The sequence below is a fragment of the Geotrypetes seraphini genome, chromosome 7 (genome assembly GCF_902459505.1).
Source record: "Geotrypetes seraphini chromosome 7, aGeoSer1.1, whole genome shotgun sequence".
Classification (NCBI taxonomy): domain Eukaryota; kingdom Metazoa; phylum Chordata; class Amphibia; order Gymnophiona; family Dermophiidae; genus Geotrypetes; species Geotrypetes seraphini.
Genome location: NC_047090.1, coordinates 153,243,485 through 153,267,341, shown reverse-complemented (window position 1 = coordinate 153,267,341; position 23,857 = coordinate 153,243,485). Strand labels below are relative to the sequence as shown.

Here is a 23,857-nt window from a genome sequence, read left to right as displayed (position 1 = left end):
ACGCGCTCTAAGGTCAACAGATCAAAAACTTTTTCATCCCTTCCCTAAAAGACTCTTATTACACTCGGAAAATAAATTTCGCAGTAACTGCCCCTACGTTATGGAATTCCCTACCACAACAACTTCGCGATGAACAACAATTAATAAAATTCAAGACTAGCTTAAAGACTTTTCTATTTCGTGACGCATTCAACAGTAATTAGATCAATCATATTTCAATTTTTTTTTTTCTTCAAACAAAGCGACCCCACCCTTTATGTTCTTTCCCAAACCCACTGTCTCCTTCTCCTCTCAATTATGTAACTTTTACCTTCCCTTCCCTCTTACCCTCACCTTCAAGTTCGTCTAGTCATTGTTATCTATGTTCACTTCATTTATTTTTAAATGTCCATCACTATATATATATTTATTTTTCCTATCTTTTAAATTTTATTGTTAACCGGCCAGACATTTGTTTGATGGTCGGTATATTAAAAACCAATAAACTTGGAAACTTGGGGAAGAAAATAGTTAGTAAGATAATGGAGGGGTGAGGAAAAGGGTGACAAGCTGTGGGTAGACACAGTGAAAAGAGGGAAACAGGACTAAATAGTAAGAAATAATTTAATTTAGATGGAGGCAGAAAATAGAGAAGGAAGACCAGAGAAGAAAAGGAAAGGGAAGAGAGAGGAGAGAACAATATCAGATCTGAGTGGAGGAAATGAAAAGAGAGAGATGCTAAAAACCACAGGGGGGAGGGAAGGAGAGAGATGCCAGACCATAAGGGGAACAGAAGGAAGATGATGGATGCCAGACCAAATTGGGGGGGGGGGAGGGCAGGAGGAGAGATGGCAGGGAAAGACAGACAGTGAATGGAAGGGGCAGATGCTGGACTGAAGAGACAGAGGGCGGACGCTGGATGGAAGAGAGTGAAAAGACAATGAAAGCAGAAACCAGAGACGACAAAAGGTAGAAAAAAATAAATTTATTTCTATCTTGTGATTAGAATATATCAGATTTGAAATATATATCTTGCTAGAGCTGATGTTAGACATAACTGGGGAGTGCAAAGCCCAGGCAGTGCTTCTTTAGCTTCCAGCTGGCTTAGGGTTCTCTCTGACCAGGGGGCAGTTGCCCTAGTTCCATTCCCCTAACACCATTTCTGCCATGTATGACTGTGGCATTCTGTTACATGATATTTGTGTAGCATTTTGTAATAATTTGGCTTATTCAGTTTTCTTGATAGTAGAGGGGATATATGTGAAGGGGAGGGGAGACAGGGGTTTTGTTGATCTTTGCCCTGTATTATTTGTATTTATAAAATGACAATTGTATAGAATATTGTTTCTTTTTATACTTTAATAAAATATGTTCAATATAAAATCATAACTATTTGAGGCTTGTGCAGATGGGATCAGATGGTTTGTGGGACCGAACTCGCGGGGACGGGGCGGCGATGGTTTTTAAAAAAAATTTCAGTCTTAATAGTTTGCTGGTCCATGAAATAATTATTTTATTTCCACCGGTCCATAGGTGTAAAAAGGTTGAAGAACACTGCAGTAGGCGAGTCGCAAGTGCTGTGGTATACTGACAGTGCAAACAATCAGTATCAGGACAGAGCTTTGGTCAATGATGGTGTGGGCCAATGGAGCTAGTGTTAGGGGAGAGCAACTAGGGCAACTGCCCCCTGGTCAGAGAAAGCCCTAAGCCAACTGAAGTTAAAGAAGCATAGCCTGGGCTTTGCGGTCCCCAGTTATGTCTAATACCAGCTCTAGCAGGATACATATTTCAAATCTGAAATATTCTAATCACAAAATATAAATACATTTATTTTTTTCTATCTTTTCTTGTCTGGTAATTTTATTCTTCAAATCACATTGGTCTCGAGCTTTGGTTTTGGGTTCCTTCTGTCTTCAAAGTGATATGGCTGGCTCCTGAAGGTAAAATAGGCACAAGAGGAGCTGGGGAGGAGATGCTGAGTCTGACACAGGCGCAATTTTTTTTTTTACCACAAGAGCAAGACTTTTCACCGCTCCCATGGGGCGGTAAAATGTCTTGTCCCCATTCCCACGGGGAGGTGAAATGTCGTGTCCCCATTCCTGCAGTAAACCAGTTGCAAATGTCTCCATTCCTGTGGATTAACTGTGGTGACCACAGTTTACTGCAGTAAATGGTCCCCGTGTCATTCGCTAGGTAGAACCACCTGCCCCCCTCCCCCCCAATATTTCAAGGAGGCAGTTGCTAGTATCTCTGGCTGGTAGGAGTGAGGACACATGGAGGGCATTATTTGATAGGACATCTAAGTTCCACTTTGGATGTTTCCCACAATACGTCCAAAGTCAGAGGTGGAGAAATGGCCATTTTCGAAACTAGATGGAAGCGCTTGTCCATTCTGTGTCAAAGTGGTCTAATTTTAGAAAAGTGCACCACCTCTCCATCATGGATTTTGATGACATTTTGTATGCTGAATCCTACATGACCCAAACGAACGCTGGTAAAATTTAAGATCTACCAGTGAAATACTTGTGAAAATATAGCTCTTTTGTTCGATACCATACCACGACCATGTATGGGCCACAACCAGCCGGTCAGGTCTTTAAGATTTTACTGCTAGGCACTGCACACAGCCCCCTTCCGTCCCTCCCTCCTAGGCTCTCCACCTTGTCCCCCCCTTCCCTGCCCTGTCCATCATACTTCATGGGAGGCATTCAGGAAGCCGCTTGGTGCTGACCAGCAGTGCCAAAGAGCACTCCCACTTGGTGACTGAAACCAGAACTCCAGCGGGGCAGGAGCGCGGAAAGCTCACACTTGCCCGCTATACCTCTGGACCCCCAGGGATTTCAGTGGCAGAGGAGGTAAGATGGACAGAGCAGAGAGGGGGGACAGGGTGCAGAGCCTGGCGGCCGGGCGGAGGCCTGCAGTATGTCTGAGAGGGGGGCGAGTGTGCGCTGGCCTGAATAATAAACCGGGTTTATATTGAGTGTATAAAAGAACAGATCTGAGTGGTATCGAGTGTGTAAAAGAACAGATCAGAGTGGTATGTATCCACAAGTAAAATTCCTTTATTCATAAAAGTACCCATCATGATGACCACATTTCACCCACCACTGGGCTGCATCAGGGACTGTGAGAGGATAAAGGAGCAAATAAAAGAACAGCAAGCTTGTTTATTGAGAGTCGGTCCAGAGGAAAGCTACTGAAATGGTGTGTGGTCTTCGTTATAAGGTGTATGGAGATAGCTTAAAGATCTCAATATGTATACTTTAGAGCACAGTTCTTCAACCGCCGGTCCGCAGACCGGTGCCGGTCCGCAAAAAAATCTTGCCGGTCCGCGAAGGATTCAGGACCCCGCCGCAGCAAAAGGTGCCAGCGTCAGCTGACGTGCAACTTCCTTTGCCGTCGCTATGCCGGCACTCCTGCCTGCCACCACGGACTCCTGCCGCGTTTGTCTCCGCACCCCCAGAAAAGCAGCGGCAGGTCTGTGTGCTTTTCACTTCGGCACACAGCTGCCCCTAGGCAGTATTTTAGCGCGGTTTCATGAGGCAGCCTCGGGGCCTTTGGTAGGCCGGCCCACATCGCATCATCAAAGTGGGCCGACCTACCAAAGGCCCCGAGGCTGCCTCATGAAACCGCTCTAAAATACTGCTTAGGGGCAGCTCTGTGCCGAAGTTAAAGCACACAGAGCTGCTGCTAGCCTACATAGAGGGAACATTTTCTGGAGAGGGAAGGGAGAAGGGGTACTCCTGGACAAGGTAGGGGAAGAGGCTACTGCTGACAGGGGAGAAGGAGAAGGGAAAGGGAAGGGATGAGAATTACTGTTGGATAAGGGGAAGAGGAAAGGGAGAAGGGGTACTCCTGGACAAGGGAGGAGAAGGGGCTACTGCTGACAGGGGAGAAAGGGAAGGGACGAGAGTTACTGTTGGATAATAGGAGGAGGAAAGGGAGAAGGGGTACTCCTGGACAAGGGAGGGGAAGGGGCTACTTCTGACAGGGGAGAAGGGAAAGGGAAGGGACGAGAATTACTGTTGGATAAGGGGAGGAAGAAAGGGAGAAGGTACTGCTGGACAGGGGAGGAGGAACATTGGAAGGAAACAGCTGGCAGGGAGATTAGAGGAGGGGAAGGAGTCAGGATGGAATGGAGAGATCAGATGAGGGAAAGGGGAGAGACAGAGGAATGACAAGGTAGAGAGAGATTGATGCTGGGAAGGGGGGGTCAGATGAAAAATAAGGAAAGAGGGACAAAGATGCTAGATCTGGTGTAGGAGAGAGGGGCATAGAAAGAACGCAGATACCATATGGGAGGGGGAGGGGTGAGGGCAGACAGTGGATGGAAGAGGCAGATGCTGGATTGAAGAGACAGAGGGCAGATGCTGGATGGAAGAGAGTGAAAAGACGATGAAAGCAGAAACCAGAGACGACAAAAGGTAGAAAAAAATAATTTTATTTCTATCTTGTGATTAGAATATATCAGATTTAAAATATGTATCCTGCTAGAGCTGATGTTAAACATAACTGGGGAGTGCAAAGCCCAGGCAGTACGTCTTTAGCTTCCAGCTGACTTAGGGCTCTCTCTGACCAGGGGGCAGTTGCCCTACTTCCACTCTCCTAACACCATTCCTGCCATGTGTGACTGCGGTATTCTGTTACATGATATTTGTGTAGCATTCTGTAATAATTTGGCTTATTCAGTTTTCTTGATAGTAGAGGGGATATATGTGAAGGGGAGGGGAGACGGGGGTTTTGTTGATCCTTGCCCTGTATTATTTATATTTATAAAATGACAATTGTACAGAATATTGTTTCTTTTTATACTTTAATAAAATATGTTCAATATAAAATCATAACTATTTGAGGCTTGTGTGGATGGGATCAGATAGTTAATGGGACCGAGCTCGCGGGGACAGGGCGGCAATGGGGTTTTAAAAAATTTCAGTCTTATTAGTTTGCCGGTCCACGAAATAATTATTTTATTTCCACCGGTCCATAGGTGAAAAAGGTTGAAGAACACTGCTTTAGAGGAAACCCAAAAGAATCGGAGAAACAAAACTCACAACTCACTTCCAAAAGTAGCGAATACCAAAAAAAAAACAAAAAATGGAAGTGACACTACTTGTTTTAAAGCAAAGGTGATTTCAAAACTGCAACTCGTATGCATATCTCTTTAAGTGCCCAAGCGAAATGCGTTAGAACCCAGAACGTGTTTCTGAGCCCTACCCAGCTTTTTTCAGATAAGTTTTCACGTTTTGAATTTACACATTGATTTCTTTGAATATGAATTTGTACACCATGTCTCGCGTGCAATGATTAGAGGTGATTACTTCAGATGTTCCATCATGCGGACTTGTTCCGCAGTCTGACAACTAATTCTCTGAGCACTTAAAGAGATATACATACGAGTTGCAGTTTTGAATCACCTTTTGCTTTAAAACAAGTAGTGTCGTTTCCATTTTTTGTTTATTGGTACTTTGGAGGAAAGGCAGGAGAGGGGAGATATGATAAAGCCGTTTAAATACTTATGTGGCATAAATGCACATGAAGCAAATCTTTCATTTGAAAGGAAGCTCTGGAATGAGAGGGCATAGGATGAAGTTAAGAGGTGATAGGCTCAGGAGTAATCTAAGGAAATCCTTTTTTACAGAAAGGGTGGTAGATGCGTGGAACAGTCTCACAGAAGAGGTGGTTGAGACAGAGACTGTGTCTGAATTCAAAAGTGCTTGGGATAGGCATGTGGGATCTCTCAGAGAGAGAAAGAGATAATGGCTACTGCGGATGGGCAGACTAGATGGGCCATTTGGCTTTTATCTGCCGTCATGTTTCTATGTTTCAATTTAGGCACAGGCACAATTCAGGCACCTCTCCCGAGAGAGGTGGTGGAGTTGAAAACGGTGACGGAGTTCAAAAAAGCATGGGATGAACACAGAGGATCTAGAATCAGAAAATAATAGTAAATATTGAAGAACTAAGGCCAGTACTGGGCAGACTTACATGGTCTGTGTCTGTATATGGCCATTTGGGGGAGGACGGGCTGGGGAGGGCTTCAATGGCTGGGAGGGTGTAGATGGACTGGAGTGAGTTTTGACGGAGATTTCAGTAGTTGGAACCTAACAACAGTACTGAGCAGAGCTTTGGATTCTTGCCCAGAAATAGATAAGAAGAAAAAACCCAACAAATTTTTAGATTGAATCAGACTAGAGGGACCATTCGGGTCTTTATCTGCCGTCATCTACTATGTTACTATGTAATTAGGCCTGATTTTCCTTGGCCTAAATGGGTGCGCCTAAAAGTTAAAACATGCACTGACGCTAAGCGTGATTCGATATATGGTGAGTGCCTTTTAAAGAATCATTCTTAGTGCCATTCTAGTTTATGCGCAGGTTTTTTTTTTGTGCTATATTTAGAATTGGGTCCTAACTGTTTAATGCACTTTAGGAAAAGGGCCCCTTTAAGTATAACGTTTTTGTTTTTTTTTCTATAGGTCTGCTTGAGTTATGAAGACATCTTTATATCTAGCTTTCCAGATGTACCTGTACAAAAGTCTTCTGAGAACATAGTAAGTTTAAGTAGACTTCTTGAGACCAGCAATGAGGAAAAAGGAGTCATCGAACTTATGAAGGAACAATTTAGGTAATGTAAAACATTTGGTAAAAATGCATTTTTTAATAGATTTTGTCAGCCTCTTGAGTAATGGAAGACCATGTTGCACTTGAATATTATTTTCTATTTTCTGGCCTGGAGGGGGTCACACTTGTTAAAAAGTATCACATCTTCATGGTATAGGGCTCCTGAAAATGCCATGCTTTCTCCCCTTTTTGAGTTTTGACAATTTAGAGTTATGTGTTGTGTTCACTGTATACCCTCCCCCAAAAAAACCCAACAACAACAAACAAACTTTGGAATTAGAGAAGGGCTTCCAACATGATAAAGGGGATGAAACAACTCTCCTAAGAGGCAAAGCTAATAAGATTAGGGCTCTTCAGCTTGGAGGGTATATGATAAGTCTACAGAATCCTGGTAGAGTGGAATGAATTTCTCTTTCAGACACACCACGAAGTTACTAGGTAACAGCATTTTAAAACAAATTGGAGAAATTCAGATGAAGCCCCTGGAGGGTGAAACCGATTGGAGCAACAGCAGTTATGGTGAATTGATTTGTATAAGCAGTTCTCGGTGGTTTTGGAGAGTCTCTGTAGTTTACCACCAAGTTTGATGGTTGGAATGGAGTGCCTGTTATGGTGGAAGAGTCTGTGACCTTGTTTTGAATATCTCTGACATTTGGAATTGCTGGGGAAATATAAAAAAAGATTAATAAAGTTTGTTTCTGGGATTGGTTTTTTGGTGGGGTTTTTTTTTTTTTTCCAAAACTGTTTATTAGAAAAGGCAAGATACAAACAAACCAGCAGATACACTATTTTTCAATAGACATCAAACAATATTCTTTTATGTATTATTTTTATTTAAAAAATTTCTGTACTGTTTAAAACTAAACAGTTTTACATAATTTACATACATAATTTTAAAACAAAAACATGATAAAATAAATATACAAACAATCCTCAGAAATCATGTCTACAAAATAATACCATAGCTTGCATAGTAAAGATCATGAATAATTCATCAACTCTGCCAGAGAGGAAAATTATTAGCCAGAGAAAGGCATCTACAAATCACGTCTTAAGAAGTTTTCTAAACATGTCCTTTCCACGGCAGTTTCGTATCTGACCCACCAAGGAGTTCTATATCTTAACTCCTGCACAACAAAAAGTTATTTTACCAGTCTCGACAAGCCTTGGATTCGCAGTTGTCTTCAGTAAAGCTAGATTCTCAGAGCACAATTATCTTTTTGGTGTATATTATTTTTAAACAATTCTGGAATGTTTCCATACAAGAATTGATGACAAATCATTACTGGTTTATACTGTACTCTGAAGGCTAACAAATGGAACAGGATAAGACAAACAGAGTCCAGGTTTGGGTTCTTATAACCCAGACTCGGTCAATCCCCACCCTACTGAAACCCCCCCCACCCCCCAATCCACCTTCAACCAACTGGCAGTAATGGTACCACCGGCTTCCGTAACCTATTAACAACTTGACTTTTGATCAGAAGGGGTAAAGTATCTAAATAAGATGCCCAAACTGACAAGAAAATCTTACTCTATGTCGGCTTGGTTTTCTAGACATCAGATTTCCACACCATTAAAAGATGGAATTTATTGTGCCAATTCCAAATAGTGGGTGGGGAGTCCTGAAGCCAATGATTCATAATGCACTTCTTCCCCACAATATATCCCCGCTCAAAGGCCCCCCCCCAGATGGCCCTTAGCCAGAAAAGATGATCCCCCCTCAACCTGCGAGGGGAGGGTATATCCCACCAGGGTCTGCAAATAGCACCGGACCTCCAGCCAACAGGCAGCAATAGGCAGCAATGCGCTAAAGAGTTATCAACCTGGCGGCATTTCAGACAAGTAGGGGTAGTGACACACCCAAAATGAAAGGCCTGTTTCTGTGGAGAACCCGAAATTGGCATTCGTGGAGTTCAGCGATCTGTACCATTGTTTCTGCTTTTTTTTTTTTTAATTTTTACCTATTTGTGATACCACTGTTTGCTCAATTCATATTTGATATCACATTCATTGTTGGTTTAATCATAAATGGATAATAAGAACATAAGAACTGCCATCTCCGGATCAGACCTTCGGTCCATCAAGTCCGGCGATCCGCACACGCGGAGGCCCTGCCAGGTGTACACCTGGCGTAATTTATAGTCCACCATATCCTTATATGCCTCTCTTAAGGAGATATGCATCTAGTTTGCTCTTGAAGCCTAGGACGGTTGATTCCGCAATAATCTCCTCTGGGAGGGCATTCCAGGTGTCAACCACTCTCTGAGTGAAGCAGAACTTCCTGACATTAGTCCTGAACCTGTCCCCCCTTAGCTTCATTACATGTCCTCTAGTCCGTGTCAAATTGGACAATGTAAATAATCTTCTCTGCTCTATTTTGTCGATTCCTTTCAATATTTTGAAGGTCTCGATCATATCCCCACGCAGTCTCCTTTTCTCAAGGGAGAACAATCCTAGTGTTATAAGTCTGTCCTCGTATTCCAGTTTCTCCATACCCTTCACCAGTTTTGTTGCTCGTCTCTGCACCCTCTCCAGCAGTTTTATATCCTTCTTTAGGTAGGGAGACCAATGTTGGACGCAGTATTCCAAGTGTGGTCTGATGAGTGTGACTGTTGGACAGACTGGACGGACCATTCGGGCCGGATTCTCAAAAAAGCCGCCGGACGTTAGGTGCCTAAATCGCACCTGCTGGCCCCTAACTTAAATGTTTTTGTTGGTTTTAACTGGTGCAATAATTGATCATGCCGTTAAAAACCAAATTCAAAATGGATTTTAAAAACTGAGGCGCCCTCCAGGACCAGCTCCTAATGATGCCAAAGCTCAGAAGTGGGCATGTTTTTGGGTGATGCCAAACTTCAGCATCACCTGGCTCTTCTGGCTGTGATTCTATAAGGACCGTAGGCGTTGGAAATATAGGGCTGTAAAACCCTGGCCTACATTTCCGGCGCCTAGGATCCCCGTAATTGACACGCGGCAGATGCCTCGTCAGGCGCTGCTTACAGAAACAGCCTCTCCAGGTCTTTATCTGCTGTCATGTACCTCATAGATGGTAATATTTTGTTCTGGGTCATTAATATTTAGGGCACAGTTGCTATAGTAAAAAGCAGCATTTGGAGCAACGACCTGCAAACATTTTGGATTAAAATTTATTTGGTACAAAGCACCCACTTCTTTGCCTATAAAAGTTTGGGTGCATCCTGTGTGGTACATCTTTGTAACTGCCAGAGCTATGAAGATGTTCGTTCTGCTATCGCTCTCTTGTTTTTGGGCATCATTGTTGTGGAATGCAAATATGGAAATGTCTATATCTTACATATTGTTTTGACCATTTCTATGAACCACTGCTGATTTAGTTCTCATCATTTTTTGTTTTTAATTTTAGGATTGGTTCTGTGAACATTTGGAGAACAACCCATGGTGCGACCACTGAATCTGGATTGCAAAGTCTCTGGAATGAATCTCATTGTCTCAAGAGCCTCATGCTTACTCTTGGGATTGATTTTGATCGAAAAGTAAGCTACGTATTCACCAAAATATGAATGTTGGCATGCAGGAGGCCCTCAAAATAAGCAAAATCCAAAGCCTGCAGAACAGTGATACCCCCAACTTTTATTTTCCACAGGAGGATATCTTTTTAAATGATGATGATTAGATGACATATTACGGAAAGTTGTTCTCTACTGTCACTCTCTTCGCCTGCCTCCTTCAGTCTAATGTTTTCCTTTCCCATCCCCCAACCTTTAATACTGATACTCCATTCAGTCTTCATTCCAGAACATAAGCAATGCCTCCACTGGGTCGGACCCGAGGTCCATCGTGCCCAGCAGTCCGCTCACGCGGCGGCCCAACAGGTCCAGGACCTGTGCAGTAGCCCTCTATCTATACCCTCTATCCCTTTTTCCAATAGGAAATTGTCCAATCCTTTCTTGAACTCCAGTACCGTACTCTGTCCTATTACGTCTTCTGGAAGCGCATTCCAGGTGTCCACCACACGCTGGGTAAAGAAAAACTTCCTAGCATTCATTTTGAATCTGTCTCCTTCCAACTTTTCCGAATGCCCTCTTGTTCTTTCATGTTTTGAAAGTTTGAAGAATCTGTCCATCTCTACCCTCTCTATGCCCTTCATGATCTTGTAGGTCTCTATCATGTCTCCTCTGAGTCTCCGCTTTTCCAGGGAGAAGAGCCCCAGCCTCTCCAATCTTTCAGCGTATGAAAGGATTTCCATGCCCTTAATCATTCGTGTCGCTCTCCTCTGGACCCTCTCAAGTAGTGCCATATCCTTCTTAAGGTACGGTGACCAATACTGAATACAGTAACCTGAAGTCAGGTAACCTTATTCTACTTTTCCTCCTACTGTTCCTTAAACACCACCTCTATCTCCCACTCTCACCTACCCTTTTGTAGATTCCATCACCCCTGTCTTTCTGCTACTTCTTGTTCCCTCCTATATTCTCTCTTTGTTTTCACCTTTATTCACATTCTGCTGTTCCCTGTTTGATTTGTCTTCCTTCACCTGTACACCAGCAACAGTAATTTGAGCACAAAGCTGGAATCTTCCACCTACCCCATCTTATTGCTTGGTTTCCCTGTACAGAATGACAATCAGTTGCAGGGACTCTGCTGCGTATATGTGACCCAGACTGGCAAGATGGAGAGACAATTTTGGATTCCATGAACCTTGGTCTGACTCAGCATGGCTCTTGTATGTTTTTAGGTGGCAGAGATAAGCATCAGCTTAAGAACATAAGAATAGTCATAAAGGGTCAGACCAATGGTCCATCTAGCCCAGTATCCTACTTCCACAATGGACAATCTGAGTCGCTGGCAAAAACCCTATATAGTATCAACATTCCATACTACCAATCCAGCACGAGCAGTGGCTTCCCCTGTCTGTCTCAGACTATGAACATTTCCTCCAGGAACTTGTCCAGACCTTTTTTTAAACCCGTCTGTGTTAAGCGTTGCCAGAGAATGTGATATCAGTAGTTAACTATTTTCTGAGTGAAAAAAAAATATTTCCTGTTATGGGTTTTAAAAGTATTCCCCTGTAACTTCATCAAGTGGGCCCTAATCGTTTTCATTTTTGATGTAGTAAAAAATCAATTCATTGTACCCGTTCTATAGCACTCAGGATTTTATAGGCTCCAGTCATATCTCCCCTCGGCCGTCTCTTTTCCAAGCTGAAGAGCCCTAAACTCTTTAGTCTTTCCTTATACAAGAGGACTTCCATCCCCTTTTTCATCTTGGTTGTTCTTCTTTGAACCATTATATCTCTTTTGAGATATGTCGACCAGAATTGAACATGGTACTTAAAATGAGGTTGCGCCACGGAGCAATACAGAGACATTATAATATTCTTAGTCTTATTTACCATACCTTTTCTAATAATTCCTAGCATCTTGTTTGCTTTTTTGGCCGCTGCCACACATTGGTCATAAGGTTTTAGCGTATTATCTGTGATGACACCTGTGATGAAACCACTTAGACTATAAGTGAAACATAGAAACATAGAAGATGACGGCAGAAAAGGGCTACAGCCCATCAAGTCTGCCCACTCTGCTTACCCACCCTCTGTCTATGCCCTAATGACCCAATTTCCTTATCTTGACCCTCGTAGGGATCCCACATGGGTATCCCATTTATTCTTAAAGCCTGACACGCTGTCTGCCTCGATCACCTGCACTGGAAGCTTGTTCCAATGATCAACCACTCTCTCTGTGAAGAAATACTTTCTGGTGTCTGCAGCAGCCACTCTCTCCTCCTCTCCCTATTGGCTAAGGCTCTTAACATTTGCATCTCCTCTTCCTATAGGCTAAGGCTCTTTACACCTGCATTGTGATGTCATAGAACTTTCTGATTATAGAAACATAGAAACATGATGGCAGATAAAGTCCAAATGACCCATCATAGAAACATAGAAGATGACGGCAGAAAAGGGCTACAGCCCATCAAGTCTGCCCACTCTGCTTACCCACCCCCTGTCTATGCCCTAATGACCCAATTTTCTTATCTTGACCCTCGTAGGGATCCCACATGGGTATCCCATTTATTCTTAAAGTCTGGCACGATGTCTGCCTCGATCACCTGCACTGGAAGCTTGTTCCAATGATCAACCACTCTCTCTGTGAAGAAATACTTTCTGGTGTCGCCATGAAATTTTCCGCCCCTGAGCTTGAGCGGGTGCCCTCTTGTGGCTGAGGGTCCCTTGAGAAAGAAAATATCATCTTCCACTTTGACACGTCCCGTGATGTACTTAAATGTCTCAATCATGTCTCTCCTCTCCCTACGTTCCTCGAGAGTGTAGAGCTGCAATTTGTTCAGTCTCTCTTCGTACGAGAGACCCTTGAGCCCCGAGATCATCCTGGTGGCCGTCCGTTGAACCAATTCAATTCTGCGCACATCTTGGTGTATATAAATATTATAAATAAATAAATTGATGTTTTTCTTGGGCGCTGACCTCATAAGGTGGACCCTAGAATCTGGTAACTATGATGTGGATGATTATTCCCAATGAGCATCACTTTGCATTTGTCTACATTAAATTTTATCTGCCATTTGGACACTCGTTCTTCAATTTCCTAGGTTTGCCTGCAGATTTTAACATACCTTTTAATAATTTTGAACATGAAAAAGGACCTTCAAAAGTTAGAAGAATGGTCTAAATTCAATGTGAAAAAGTGCAGAGTGATGCATTTTGGGGGTAGAAATCCAAGGGAACTGTATGTGCTGGGAGATGAGAGGCTGATAAGCACAGATGGAGAGAGGAACCTTGGGGTGATTGTGTCTGAGGATCTAAAGGCATCTAAACAGTGTGATTCTAAAGGCATCTAAACAGTGTGATAAGGTGGTGGCTGTAGCCAGAAGAATGTCAGCTGTATAGAAAGAGGAATAACTACAGAAGAAGGGAGGTGTTGATGCCACTATATAGGTCATTGGTGAGGCCGCACTTGGAGTATTGTGTTCAGTTTTGGAGGCCTTATCTGGTGAAGGATCTATAAAGACTTGAAGCGGTCTAAAGGAAAGCAATGAAAATGGTAAGGGGTTTGAACCAAAAGAAGTATGAGAAGAGATTGGAAGACCTAAATATGTATATTTTGAAGGAGAGGAGGGGCAGGGGAGATGTGATACAGACTTTTAAATACTTGAAAGGTATTTAACCAAATCTTGAAAGGTATAGAAGCAAATCTGTTCCAGAGAAGAGAAAATGTAAAACTAGAGGGGATAATTTGAGGTTGCAGGAAGGAACCAATGTTAGGAGATTCTTTTTCACAGAGAGGGTGGTAGATAGCTGGAATGCCCTCCCGAAGGAAGTGGTGGAGAGGAAAATGGTGATGAAATTCAAAAAAGCGTGGGATAAACATAGAGGATCTCTAATTAGAAAATGAAGGATGTACATTAAAGAACTAAGGCCAGTACTGGACAGACTTGCACGGTCTGTGTCTCATATGTGGTGGTTTGGTGTAGGATAGGCTGGGGAGGGCATCAATGGGAACTCCATTAACTTGGAACATGAGGATGTTACGGGGTCAGACTTTATGGTAGATATCCTGCAAACAGAATGGTTGGATAGGCTGGAGTGAGCTTGGGAGGCAACTTCAGCATTTGGAACCTGGGACAATACCAGGTGGACTTTACAGTCTATGACCCAGAAATATCAAAGAAGAGACGAGTTAATTTAATCATGTATTTGTAATGGGTATAGCTAATGGGCAGACTGGATGGACCGTTCAGGTCTTTATCTGCTATCATTTACTATGTTACCTGGCAGAAACCCAAAGAGTAGCAACATTCCAGAGCTTAGATTGTGATGTCATAATGCCTCATTCCACCAATGCCCAAGAGCCAGCCTCAGCAGTGATGTCACAATGGCTTGATTAGCTGGCAACTTCAGCAGTTGGAACCTAGGACAATGCCAGGTGGACTTTACAGTCTATGGCCCAGAAATATCAAAGAAGAGACGAGTTAATTTAATCATGTATTTGTAATGGGTATAACTAATGGGCAGATTGAATGGACTGTTCAGGTCTTTATCTGCCGCATTTACTGTGTTACTATGAACAGTTTAGTGTCATTTGCAACCCATAAGCCCGAGTGAAATACAGGACTCCCGCTGCCTCACTATTGCCAGACAGAAGTGGTTTCTCTTTGCAGACGCACACGTTACACCCTTCTGCCCCCCTTTCCCCCCTTCTCCACCAGTTGCACGAGTCTTATTGGTAACGCACTGAAATTTATTTGGATTTATTTCATACATTTTCATGGGTAGCTCAAGGCAAGTTCAATGAATATTTCTCTGTCCCCAGAGGGCTTAGAATCTTAAGGTCTAGATTTCCTAGTATTAGCTAAGGAGGAGTGTGTGGCGCAGTGGTTGGCTCTACAGCCTCAGCACCCTGGGGTTGTGGGTTCAAACCCCGCGCTGCTCCTTGTGACCCTGGGCAAGTCACTTAATTCTCCTTAGCCCCAGGTACGTTATATAGATTGAGCCCACCGGGACAGAGAGGGAAAATTGCTTGAGTACCTGATTGTAAAAACCGCTTACATAACCTTGATAGGCGGTATATAAAATCCTAATAAACTTGAAACTTGAAACTAGCTAAGACACGTTAATATACGTTAATGTAATTTAATGCATATTGTTTTAATGCAAGTGAGAGCGGGAGGCCTAGTGGTTAGAATAGGCTTGTCCAAATTCAGTCTTCAAGGGCTGCAAACAGGTCAGGTTTTCAGGATATCTCATTAGGAAGCATTGCATGGTCACTGTATCTTTTGTATGCAGATCTCAGATTTCATGGGTTATTGGGTTTGATTAACTGCTCAAGAGTACTAGATCCATTTAGGCGGCGTAGAACAAATAAGAAAAAAAAGAAGAGAGCTCTAATTCATATCAGGACAGAGATGATTAGGGAAAGGGATTGGAACTTATATACTGTCTTTTTTGTAGCTTTACAACCACATTCAAAGTGGTTTACATACAGATACTTCAAGTATTTTCTCTGTCTGTCCTGGTGGGCTCACAATCTATCTAATGTACCCGGGGCAGTGGAGGATTAAGTGACTTAGCCAGGGTCACAAGGAGCAGCGCAAGGTTTGAACCCATAACCTCAGGGTGCTGAGGCTGTAGTTCTAACCAGTATGCCACACTTTGTAAAGGTTGACTAGCAGATGTTTTAAAACCTTATACCACCAACATTCAAAAGTCAGGAAAGAAATGCTTCCCTAAAATGGTGTGCCTTCAACACCTTCTTAAAAAGAGACAATGATGGAATCAAGCGGATAACCTCTGGAAGCTGATTCCAAAGAACTGGGCCTACAACATTAAACATGGATTTTCTAGATTGTATAGATCCATGGTGAGGCCCAACTGTGTGCAATTCTGGAAGCCGCATTACCGTAAGGATGTGCTGAGACTGGAGTCGGTCCAGAGAATGGCCACCCGGATGGTCTCGGGACTCGAGGATCTCCCGTACGAGGAACGGCTGGATAAGTTGCAGCTGTACTCACTCGAGGAACGCAGAGAGAGGGGTGACATGATCGAGACATTCAAGTATCTCACGGGCCGCATCGAGGTGGAAGAAGATATCTTCTTTTTCAAGGGTCCCGCGGCAACAAGGAGGCATCCGTGGAAAATCAGGGGCGGGAAACTGCACGGGGACACCAGGAAATTCTTTTTCACTGAAAGGGTGGTTGATCGCTGGAATAGTCTTCCACTTCAGGTTATTGAGGCCAGCAGCGTGCCTGATTTAAAGGCCAAATGGGATAGACACGTGGGATCTATTCACAGAGAAAGGTAGGGGAGGGTCATTGGGGTGGGCAGACTAGATGGGCCGTGGCCCTTATCTGCCGTCTATTTCTATGTTTCTATGAGGTACTTACTGAACAGATAGCACTTGTAATAAATGTTGGTGTGCAGAGCAAAGGGTTCTATATGGAACATAAGGAATTATTTATTGGAATAGGAATTCCGGGGCCATTCTCTTGTAAATCTGGAACAATAATAATAATAATAATTTTATTTTTTATATACCATCTAACCAAAAATGGTTCTAGGCAGTTTACAACAAATAATAACTAGTCATACAGTGAAGAATACAATCTAAAAGGAAAATACAATTCTAAGCAATGTACAATAAATAGGAACTGATCCTACAGTGGAGAATATGATTTAAAAGAAAAGTACAATTTAAAAGAATGGTTCTGAATGGTTTACAGCAAATAAGAACCGATAGTACAGTAAAAATGCAGTTATTTTAGGAAATCCAGAAGTGAACTGGTAACCAGTGCTCAGCCTATAAAAGGGGAGTAACGTGGTTACATTTTTCCCCCATCCAATAACACCTTTACGGCAACATTCTGCACCAGTTTCAGACGTTTTGAGATCCTTCTCGCAAACACCCTTAAGCAGGGAATTATTTGTATAGTAATCTAATAAGGACAGTACCAATGCATGCAAGAGGATCCGAAGAGCTTCTTTGGTAAGCAAATATTTAATAGAACGAATCTGTTGCATTTGAAACAAAACACTTCTTCACTACCATAGTGATATGAGGCTGAAAGGATCATTCTGAGTCATGGAAAAAACCCCATAACTCAAAGTTGGGGACAAACGTGAAGCTAGGTGTTGCACAGAGTTAAGGAGATAGGGGCGGAAATCTGTCTACCCTTATCAAAAAACATAACCTGCTGTTTTAGATAGGTTAAACTGCATGCCATTTTCTAACAACCACTGACTGATTTTAGAAATCTTAGAGTTTAGTTTTAGAAAGCTTAGAGTTTAGTTGCAGCAACGAGTCCCCAAGAGAACCGTTAAAGGTGACAAGGATCTGGATATCATCTGCATAAGTGTAGGAAACCGGCTCAAGAGACTGATTCAAGCTTGACAGTGATGCCAGGAATAATTAAACAGCAAAGGTGCTAACAAAGAGCCTTGTGGCAGGGGAGAGAAACATCTGAATATTCCCCATTTCACAAAACTATATGTTCTGTCCTGTAGATAAGAAGTCGGTCAAGTGAAAAGGCTGCCCAAGATCTCTATAGCTAATAATCGATTGAGAAGCAAGTGAAGGTCAACTAGATCGAAGGCCGCCAAGAGGTCCCATGACTAGAACAATGTGGAACATCCAGAGCACAGTGCTGCACGTATATTAGTGGTCGGGCCTAACAATGTAGTTTTAGTATTATGGTATGGCCAGATTCTCAAAAATTGGCGTTAAATACCGATGGGGCGCAGTTGCAGGTGTTCTTGTAGCGATTTAAAAAACGTGTCATTCTCAAAAAAATCACTCATGCAAATGAGGTCGGCGGACAGTAGTGACGATTTGCTAAATTTGCATGTGTTCATCGCTAGTGATAGCGATGGGCATATGCGCAGAATAAAGGCAAAAAATTAAAATAAAAACCAATTTAAAAAATCGAGCCTCTCCTGCCACCAAGCAACACCCCCCCCCACACACACTCAGCAGGAGAAATGCCCACTCTGTCCTGCTGCCAACTGACACAGCCCCGTGGCAGCAGGAGAGATGCCCACTCTCTCCTGCCACCAACCGACACAACCCCCAACCCTCCAGTAGTAGGAGAGATGCCCAGCTCCTGCGGGAACAAAAGAAGGAAAATCCAGCACAATGTATGGGTTGGTGCACATTTTGCTGGGCCTGTGGCGACAGCCTTTCTCCTCCTTAAGTTATCTTCCTGTTAAGAATATCCGTATGAGAGGCTGGGCTGCTGCAGGGCTTGTGAATATTTTATTTATTCATTAATATTTATTAACCATCTTTATGAAGAAATTCATCCAAGGCAGTGTACAGCAGGTATAATTCAACATAAAACTTACAATTTTGTTAACAGCACAACGGTCCTGCAGAACTTTTACTTGAGATTCTGACATTGGGTGGGGGAGGTAGGTGGAGCTGATTAGGCTCGGTTCAGTAACTGAAGAGGTAGGGCTGGGCCAGTAAAGGAGGGGGAGATCTAAGAAGCAGGACTGCCATGGTGGCCTTGGACCCATGTCTAGCCGACTTAATGGTATACCTGAGGTAAACATTGTTCTGCCATGAGACAGACATCCTTTCATGCTTTTAATTAAATTGATAAAAAAATAATAATTATTTCCTTTTTTAGAACATTTTGGATGGTGTAGATAGCTTGGGTGAAACAGACCTCAAAAATACTGAAGAACTGACGGAAGCTGATGGTTCTGCTATAAATGGTTCTCAGACTTTAATTCAAACCAAGGTATGTTCATGTTCTGCAAACACTGAGGCTCTGCCCAGCTCCACTCCACCCCTTCCCCTGACATATTTTAGATGTAAAAGCAGACAACTGTGGAAAATGTAGTCAAGTGTTAGCTGTCCCTGGAAAATCTAGGCTCCTCTAAAGCTGAACATTTCCACTTAACTGAGACACACTTCTCATGTAATTTATGGTCCTGTCTTTAAAACACACACGCACATTTACTTATTCATCCTCCACTATGTTCGCCTCATTTCATTGCCTCGTTGGTAGCCTTACCATATGGCTCCAGCAAAAGGAGGATGGATTGAGACGTCCGGGTTTTACTGCCATTGAAAGCAATGGAAATAAAACCCGGATGTCTCAATCCGTTCTCCTTTTTCTGGAGCCATATGGTAACCCTACTCATTGGGTCCATTGCAATTGTATCTAACCTCTTCCCATTTAAAAAAAAACTTTTAACAGGCATGAAAATGGTAAGGCATTTTAATTGCCTGTAGTTCCTGAAGCTAAAAGGTAAATTTGTTATACAGTCTCTGGAATATTGGATATTTTGTCGGTTCTATAGTCGGTACTTCTCAACCCAGTCCTTAGTCCCAGTCCCAGTCCATATCCAGCCAGTTGGGTTTTCAGGATATTTCCAATAAATATGAGAGGGATTTGCTTGCACTTAGTGGCGTAGTAAGTGGTACGGGTAGACCACCCTAGGTGCCATCTTGGCGGGGACCCCGGCACCTCTTCTTCCCCCCCCCCCCCCGTATCTCTTTAAAATCTTCGCCAACGCGAGCAACTACTCTAGCCTGCTGCTTGCGCCGGCCTGGCTCCCTCTGAAATCATGTGGGACCAGGAAGTGATGTTGGATGGAAAGCTAGCACGCTAGCAGCAGGCTGGAGAAGCTGCTTACTCTAGCGAAGATTTTAAGCGGTACAGGGGTGGGGAGGGCATGAGTGCGGCGTGGAAGGAGGGGGGGACAGAGAGGAGGGTGTGGGGATGCCACCACCCCTTGCTACACCACTGCTTGCACTGCCCTCCTCACTATGCAAATCTATCTCGTGCATATTCATTGTGGACAACCTGAAAACCTGGCTGGCTAGGTATTGCCCTGAGGACTGGATTGAGAAGCACTGCTTTTTAAGCTTTTCACTGAATATGAGAACAGCCTTATTTGAATGAGAATTAATTACTTTATATGGAATGGGGTCTAATTAAGATTGCAAATAACATACCTCGTTGACCTACCCTCCACTCAAAAACTCCTCCTTCAAGAATGAGTAATCTAAGGAAATACTTTTTTACAGAAAGGGTGGTAAATGCATGGAAGTCTCCTGGTAGAGGTGGTGGAGACAGAGACTGTGTCTGATTTCAAGAAAGCATGGGATAGGCACGTGGGATCTCTTAGAGAGAGGAAGAGATAATGGTTACTGCGAATGGGCAGACTGGATGGGCCATTTGGCCATCATGTTTCTATGACTTTAAACAATGACACCCAGGTACAATTCCCACCTTACTACTACTACTGTTTATCATTTCTATTGCGCTGAAAGGCATACGCAGCTTTGTTTGCTTAACATTCAGTAGGTGGTCCCTGCTCGGAAGAGCTTACACCCTAATGCCTTTGGTATTGTGAGCCCTCCAGGACCAGAATAAAACCTACTTTTCCTAAATCCATATCATTACAATAAGCCTTCCACCCTGCAGGTGTCTCCTATATTTAGGTACAGTAGGTAATTTGGTGGTTTTGGAAGGATCTCAGTTTCCACCACAAATGTACTAGATAGAATGGGATGTAGACCTGGATCCTCTTGTTCAGTCCACTACACTACCCACTAGGGTTTTCCTGGTGCTAGTACCTGTATTCCCTTTGTTTCACTTTTTAGTGGGGGGGGGGGGGTGGATGGAAGGAGGACAGCAACTACTAGAGGATTAAGGAGGAGTCAATCCTTAATCCATCCAGTGGTCAGCTGAGCACTAAGTATCTTTTTGTAACTTGGACATAATTAAAACAGGTCAAGATAAAAACATACTTCTTTTTAGACTTGGACATGCCTTCCATTATCATTGGAAAAATGTCCTCATTTTGGGCACGCCCTGTCCAGAACACACTCGTAACACGTCCCCTTGTTATTTGGACAAACAGTGAAAAACATCCAAATTGTCTTTTTGAAATCGGCACCTCTGTGACCCCCCACATTAGTGAATGACATGGTGACAAAATTCATCACCGTTCCCGTCCCCGCGGATAACCATCTTCATGTCATTCTTTAAGGAGAGAGGGAAGAATCAGAGTATGAATGGCCACAACCACTGGCCCACAAGCTTTGCTTTGAAGAATGCTAGTGTAGAAGGATTGAGATTGAAATAGACACTAGAAAATAACATGGGATTATTTCCCGCGGTTATCCGCGGGGACGGGGACGGTGATGAATTTTGTCACCGTGTCATTCTCTACCCCACATCTAAGCACACTGTTGTATAAAATTACTCTCCATGAGTTCAATTTTCATTTTGAATTCATAAGTTTCAAGAAGATTGAATATCTCCTCTCAATGGAGGACGCAATGTATTTCAGTGTCCTCCCTGCACCTTCTTGGTTCCTAAGGCCCTCTTTTACTAAGGTGCGCTAACCGATTTAGCGCACACTAAAAGCTAGCGCATGCGTGTTAGTCTATGGAAGCATTAGCATTTAGCGCGTGCTGATCGGTCAGCGCACCTTAGTAAAAGAGGAGGTAAGTCTTTATCTTTCAGCTTTCTTTTGGTCAAAACTCTAAAACGTATTCCCTTCTTTCAGCTTTCTGTGTCCCCAGATATGAAGCGTGGTCGGTTTTTTACATATCAGCTGTTCATAAAGAAAATGCCATCGGACAGGAACACACCATCCATAATGTTCCCTGGAAAAAAGAACATTTTTGCTGCACATAATCTAGAAATGAAAACGTAAAATATTTCTTTAAAAAAGAAAAAAAGTAGATTTACCATTGTTTTTACAAATGAAGTTTGATGTTTTAAAATTGTTTACTCACGAAGGAGATTTACACTTCCCTGAAAATCAAAACTGTAATGTACAGGAAAATATTATAGATTTATACAATTGTAGATAATTTTGCATTATATTTATAATGAAATCACAGGTGGTGTTTGGGAGGACTAGGGGGAAGACTAAGGCCCTGTCCCCCAGATGCTCCAGCTGTTGGTACAGAATTGAGCCTTCTTCCCCAGTCATCAATATGATCTCTCTACATCTTACCCTCCCCTCCCCCCCACGCTAAACTTGCAAGCTAAGGCGATGAATAACTGTACTAACCTGTTTTGCGTTTAAAACATGAGTTTACACTTTAGAGCTAGTATCAATAAACTAAACAAAGTGCTGAGACCGATGATGAGTTACACCACGTGATTCTTCCCGAATTAAAATAATTTACAGCGGTGGAGTGGTGGGCTGAGGTCTCTCCATAGATATTTATGCTATTCATTAATCTAATCCTTAGGTTTGTATACCGCATCATCTCCACGTTCGTAGAGCTCAACGCGGTTTACAGTAGGAGAAATAGGAAGGAACTACAACAGAGGGTTAGAGGTAGAAGTGTGAAGAAAATTTAGAGGACTTAGGATGCCAAGATATAAGAGTTTCCTTGATTCCTAAGTTGGAGGGAGACTTACATTTTTGAGAAAAGCAAGGTTTTCAGATGTTTGCGGAAAACTTGGAGAGAGCTCAAGTTCCAAAGAGGAGAGGTAAGGTTGTTCCAGAGCTCAGTGATTATATCTGGAATTTTGAGTTATTGGTAGTGGATTTGTATACTGAGTTATCCCTGAGAAACAAGGCTCAACTCGGTTAAAAATAGTTGTAGTTAAGTTTCCAAGAGGTCAATTCTTTCTATTATCTGTAGAAAACACTGAAACCTTGAAGGGATAGACAGGATCTTATTTGAGAAGGAAGGTCATTCCAAATTGCTGTTAGTAAATAGGGGAAGGAATGAACAATTTTACTGATGGATCTGGCACCTTTTACAGTGGGGAAAGAAAGTTTAAATACGGTACACGGATAGTTCTGGAACTTGAAGATCTCAAATAATTTAAAGCTAGAGGGACCAACGAATGAAAGACACCATGTAAGATTTTTAAAAACTATGCAGGCACATTTAAACTGAACTCTTAATCGAAAAGGAAGCCAATGTAAACTCCTTAACAGAGGTGGCACATGATCATACTTTGTTTTACCAAAGATCAATCTTGCAGCGGTATTTTGAATTAACTGGAGTCTTTTTTTTTTTTCCATCTCTTTTGTTCAAACCCATGTAAATTGAGTTACAATAGTCCAGTTGTGCCAAAATGATGGATTGGACCAAAATTGCAAAATGTTGATAAAACAGATGAAGGACACTTTTTTCAGTGTACGCAAATTGAAGAAACATTTCTTAATCAGATGGTTTACCTGACAATGGAAAGAGAGGGAGGAGTCTAAAAAGATTCCCAACACGCTAGCTCAGGGGTCTCAAAGTCCCTCCTTGAGGGCCGCAATCCAGTCGGGTTTTCAGGATTTCCCCAATGAATATGCATGAGATCTATGTGCACGCACTGCTTTCAATGCATATTCATTGGGGAAATCCTGAAAACCCGACTGGATTGCGGCCCTCAAGGACGGACTTTGAGACTCCTGCTCTAGCTGAAGACTCAGGGCTCCTTTTACGAAGGTGCGCTAGTGGTTTTAGCGCGCGCTATAGCACGCACTAGCTGGAAATCTTCCGCCTGCTCAAAAGGAGGCGGTAGCGGCTAGCGGGCGCAGCAGTTTAGCGGGTGCTATTCCGCCCTAGCGCACCTTCATAAAAGGAGCCCTCAGTTGGCAATACATCACTGGAATGAAGGGTAATTGAACTAGGTAGGTTTGTGATTTTGTTTTATTGTGTTTAATTTCATTTGAACCAGAGATGACCACGACTGTAATTTGGATAAGCAAGAATTTATGTTGGCTGTAAGATTAAACAAATTAGGGTCGACTTCAAGCAAAATAAAAATATCATCCGCATAAGTAAATA

At 42.8% G+C, this 23,857-nt stretch overlaps 1 protein-coding gene across 2 annotated transcripts in view; it reads left to right on the top strand.

Moving 5' to 3' along the window:
- The window catches only part of CLBA1 (clathrin binding box of aftiphilin containing 1), a 36,842-nt gene extending 14,420 nt beyond the window's left edge, over window positions 1-22,422 (top strand). For both annotated transcript variants that reach the window (XM_033950981.1, XM_033950980.1), the window contains exons 3-6: window positions 6,455-6,603; window positions 9,985-10,114; window positions 18,717-18,830; window positions 21,616-22,422. In XM_033950981.1, the coding sequence (XP_033806872.1) occupies window positions 6,455-6,603; window positions 9,985-10,114; window positions 18,717-18,830; window positions 21,616-21,765 (543 nt within the window). In that variant the 3' untranslated portion in view covers window positions 21,766-22,422. The remainder of the gene's footprint in view (window positions 1-6,454; window positions 6,604-9,984; window positions 10,115-18,716; window positions 18,831-21,615) is intronic.
- Window positions 22,423-23,857: the final 1,435 nt, after the last annotated feature.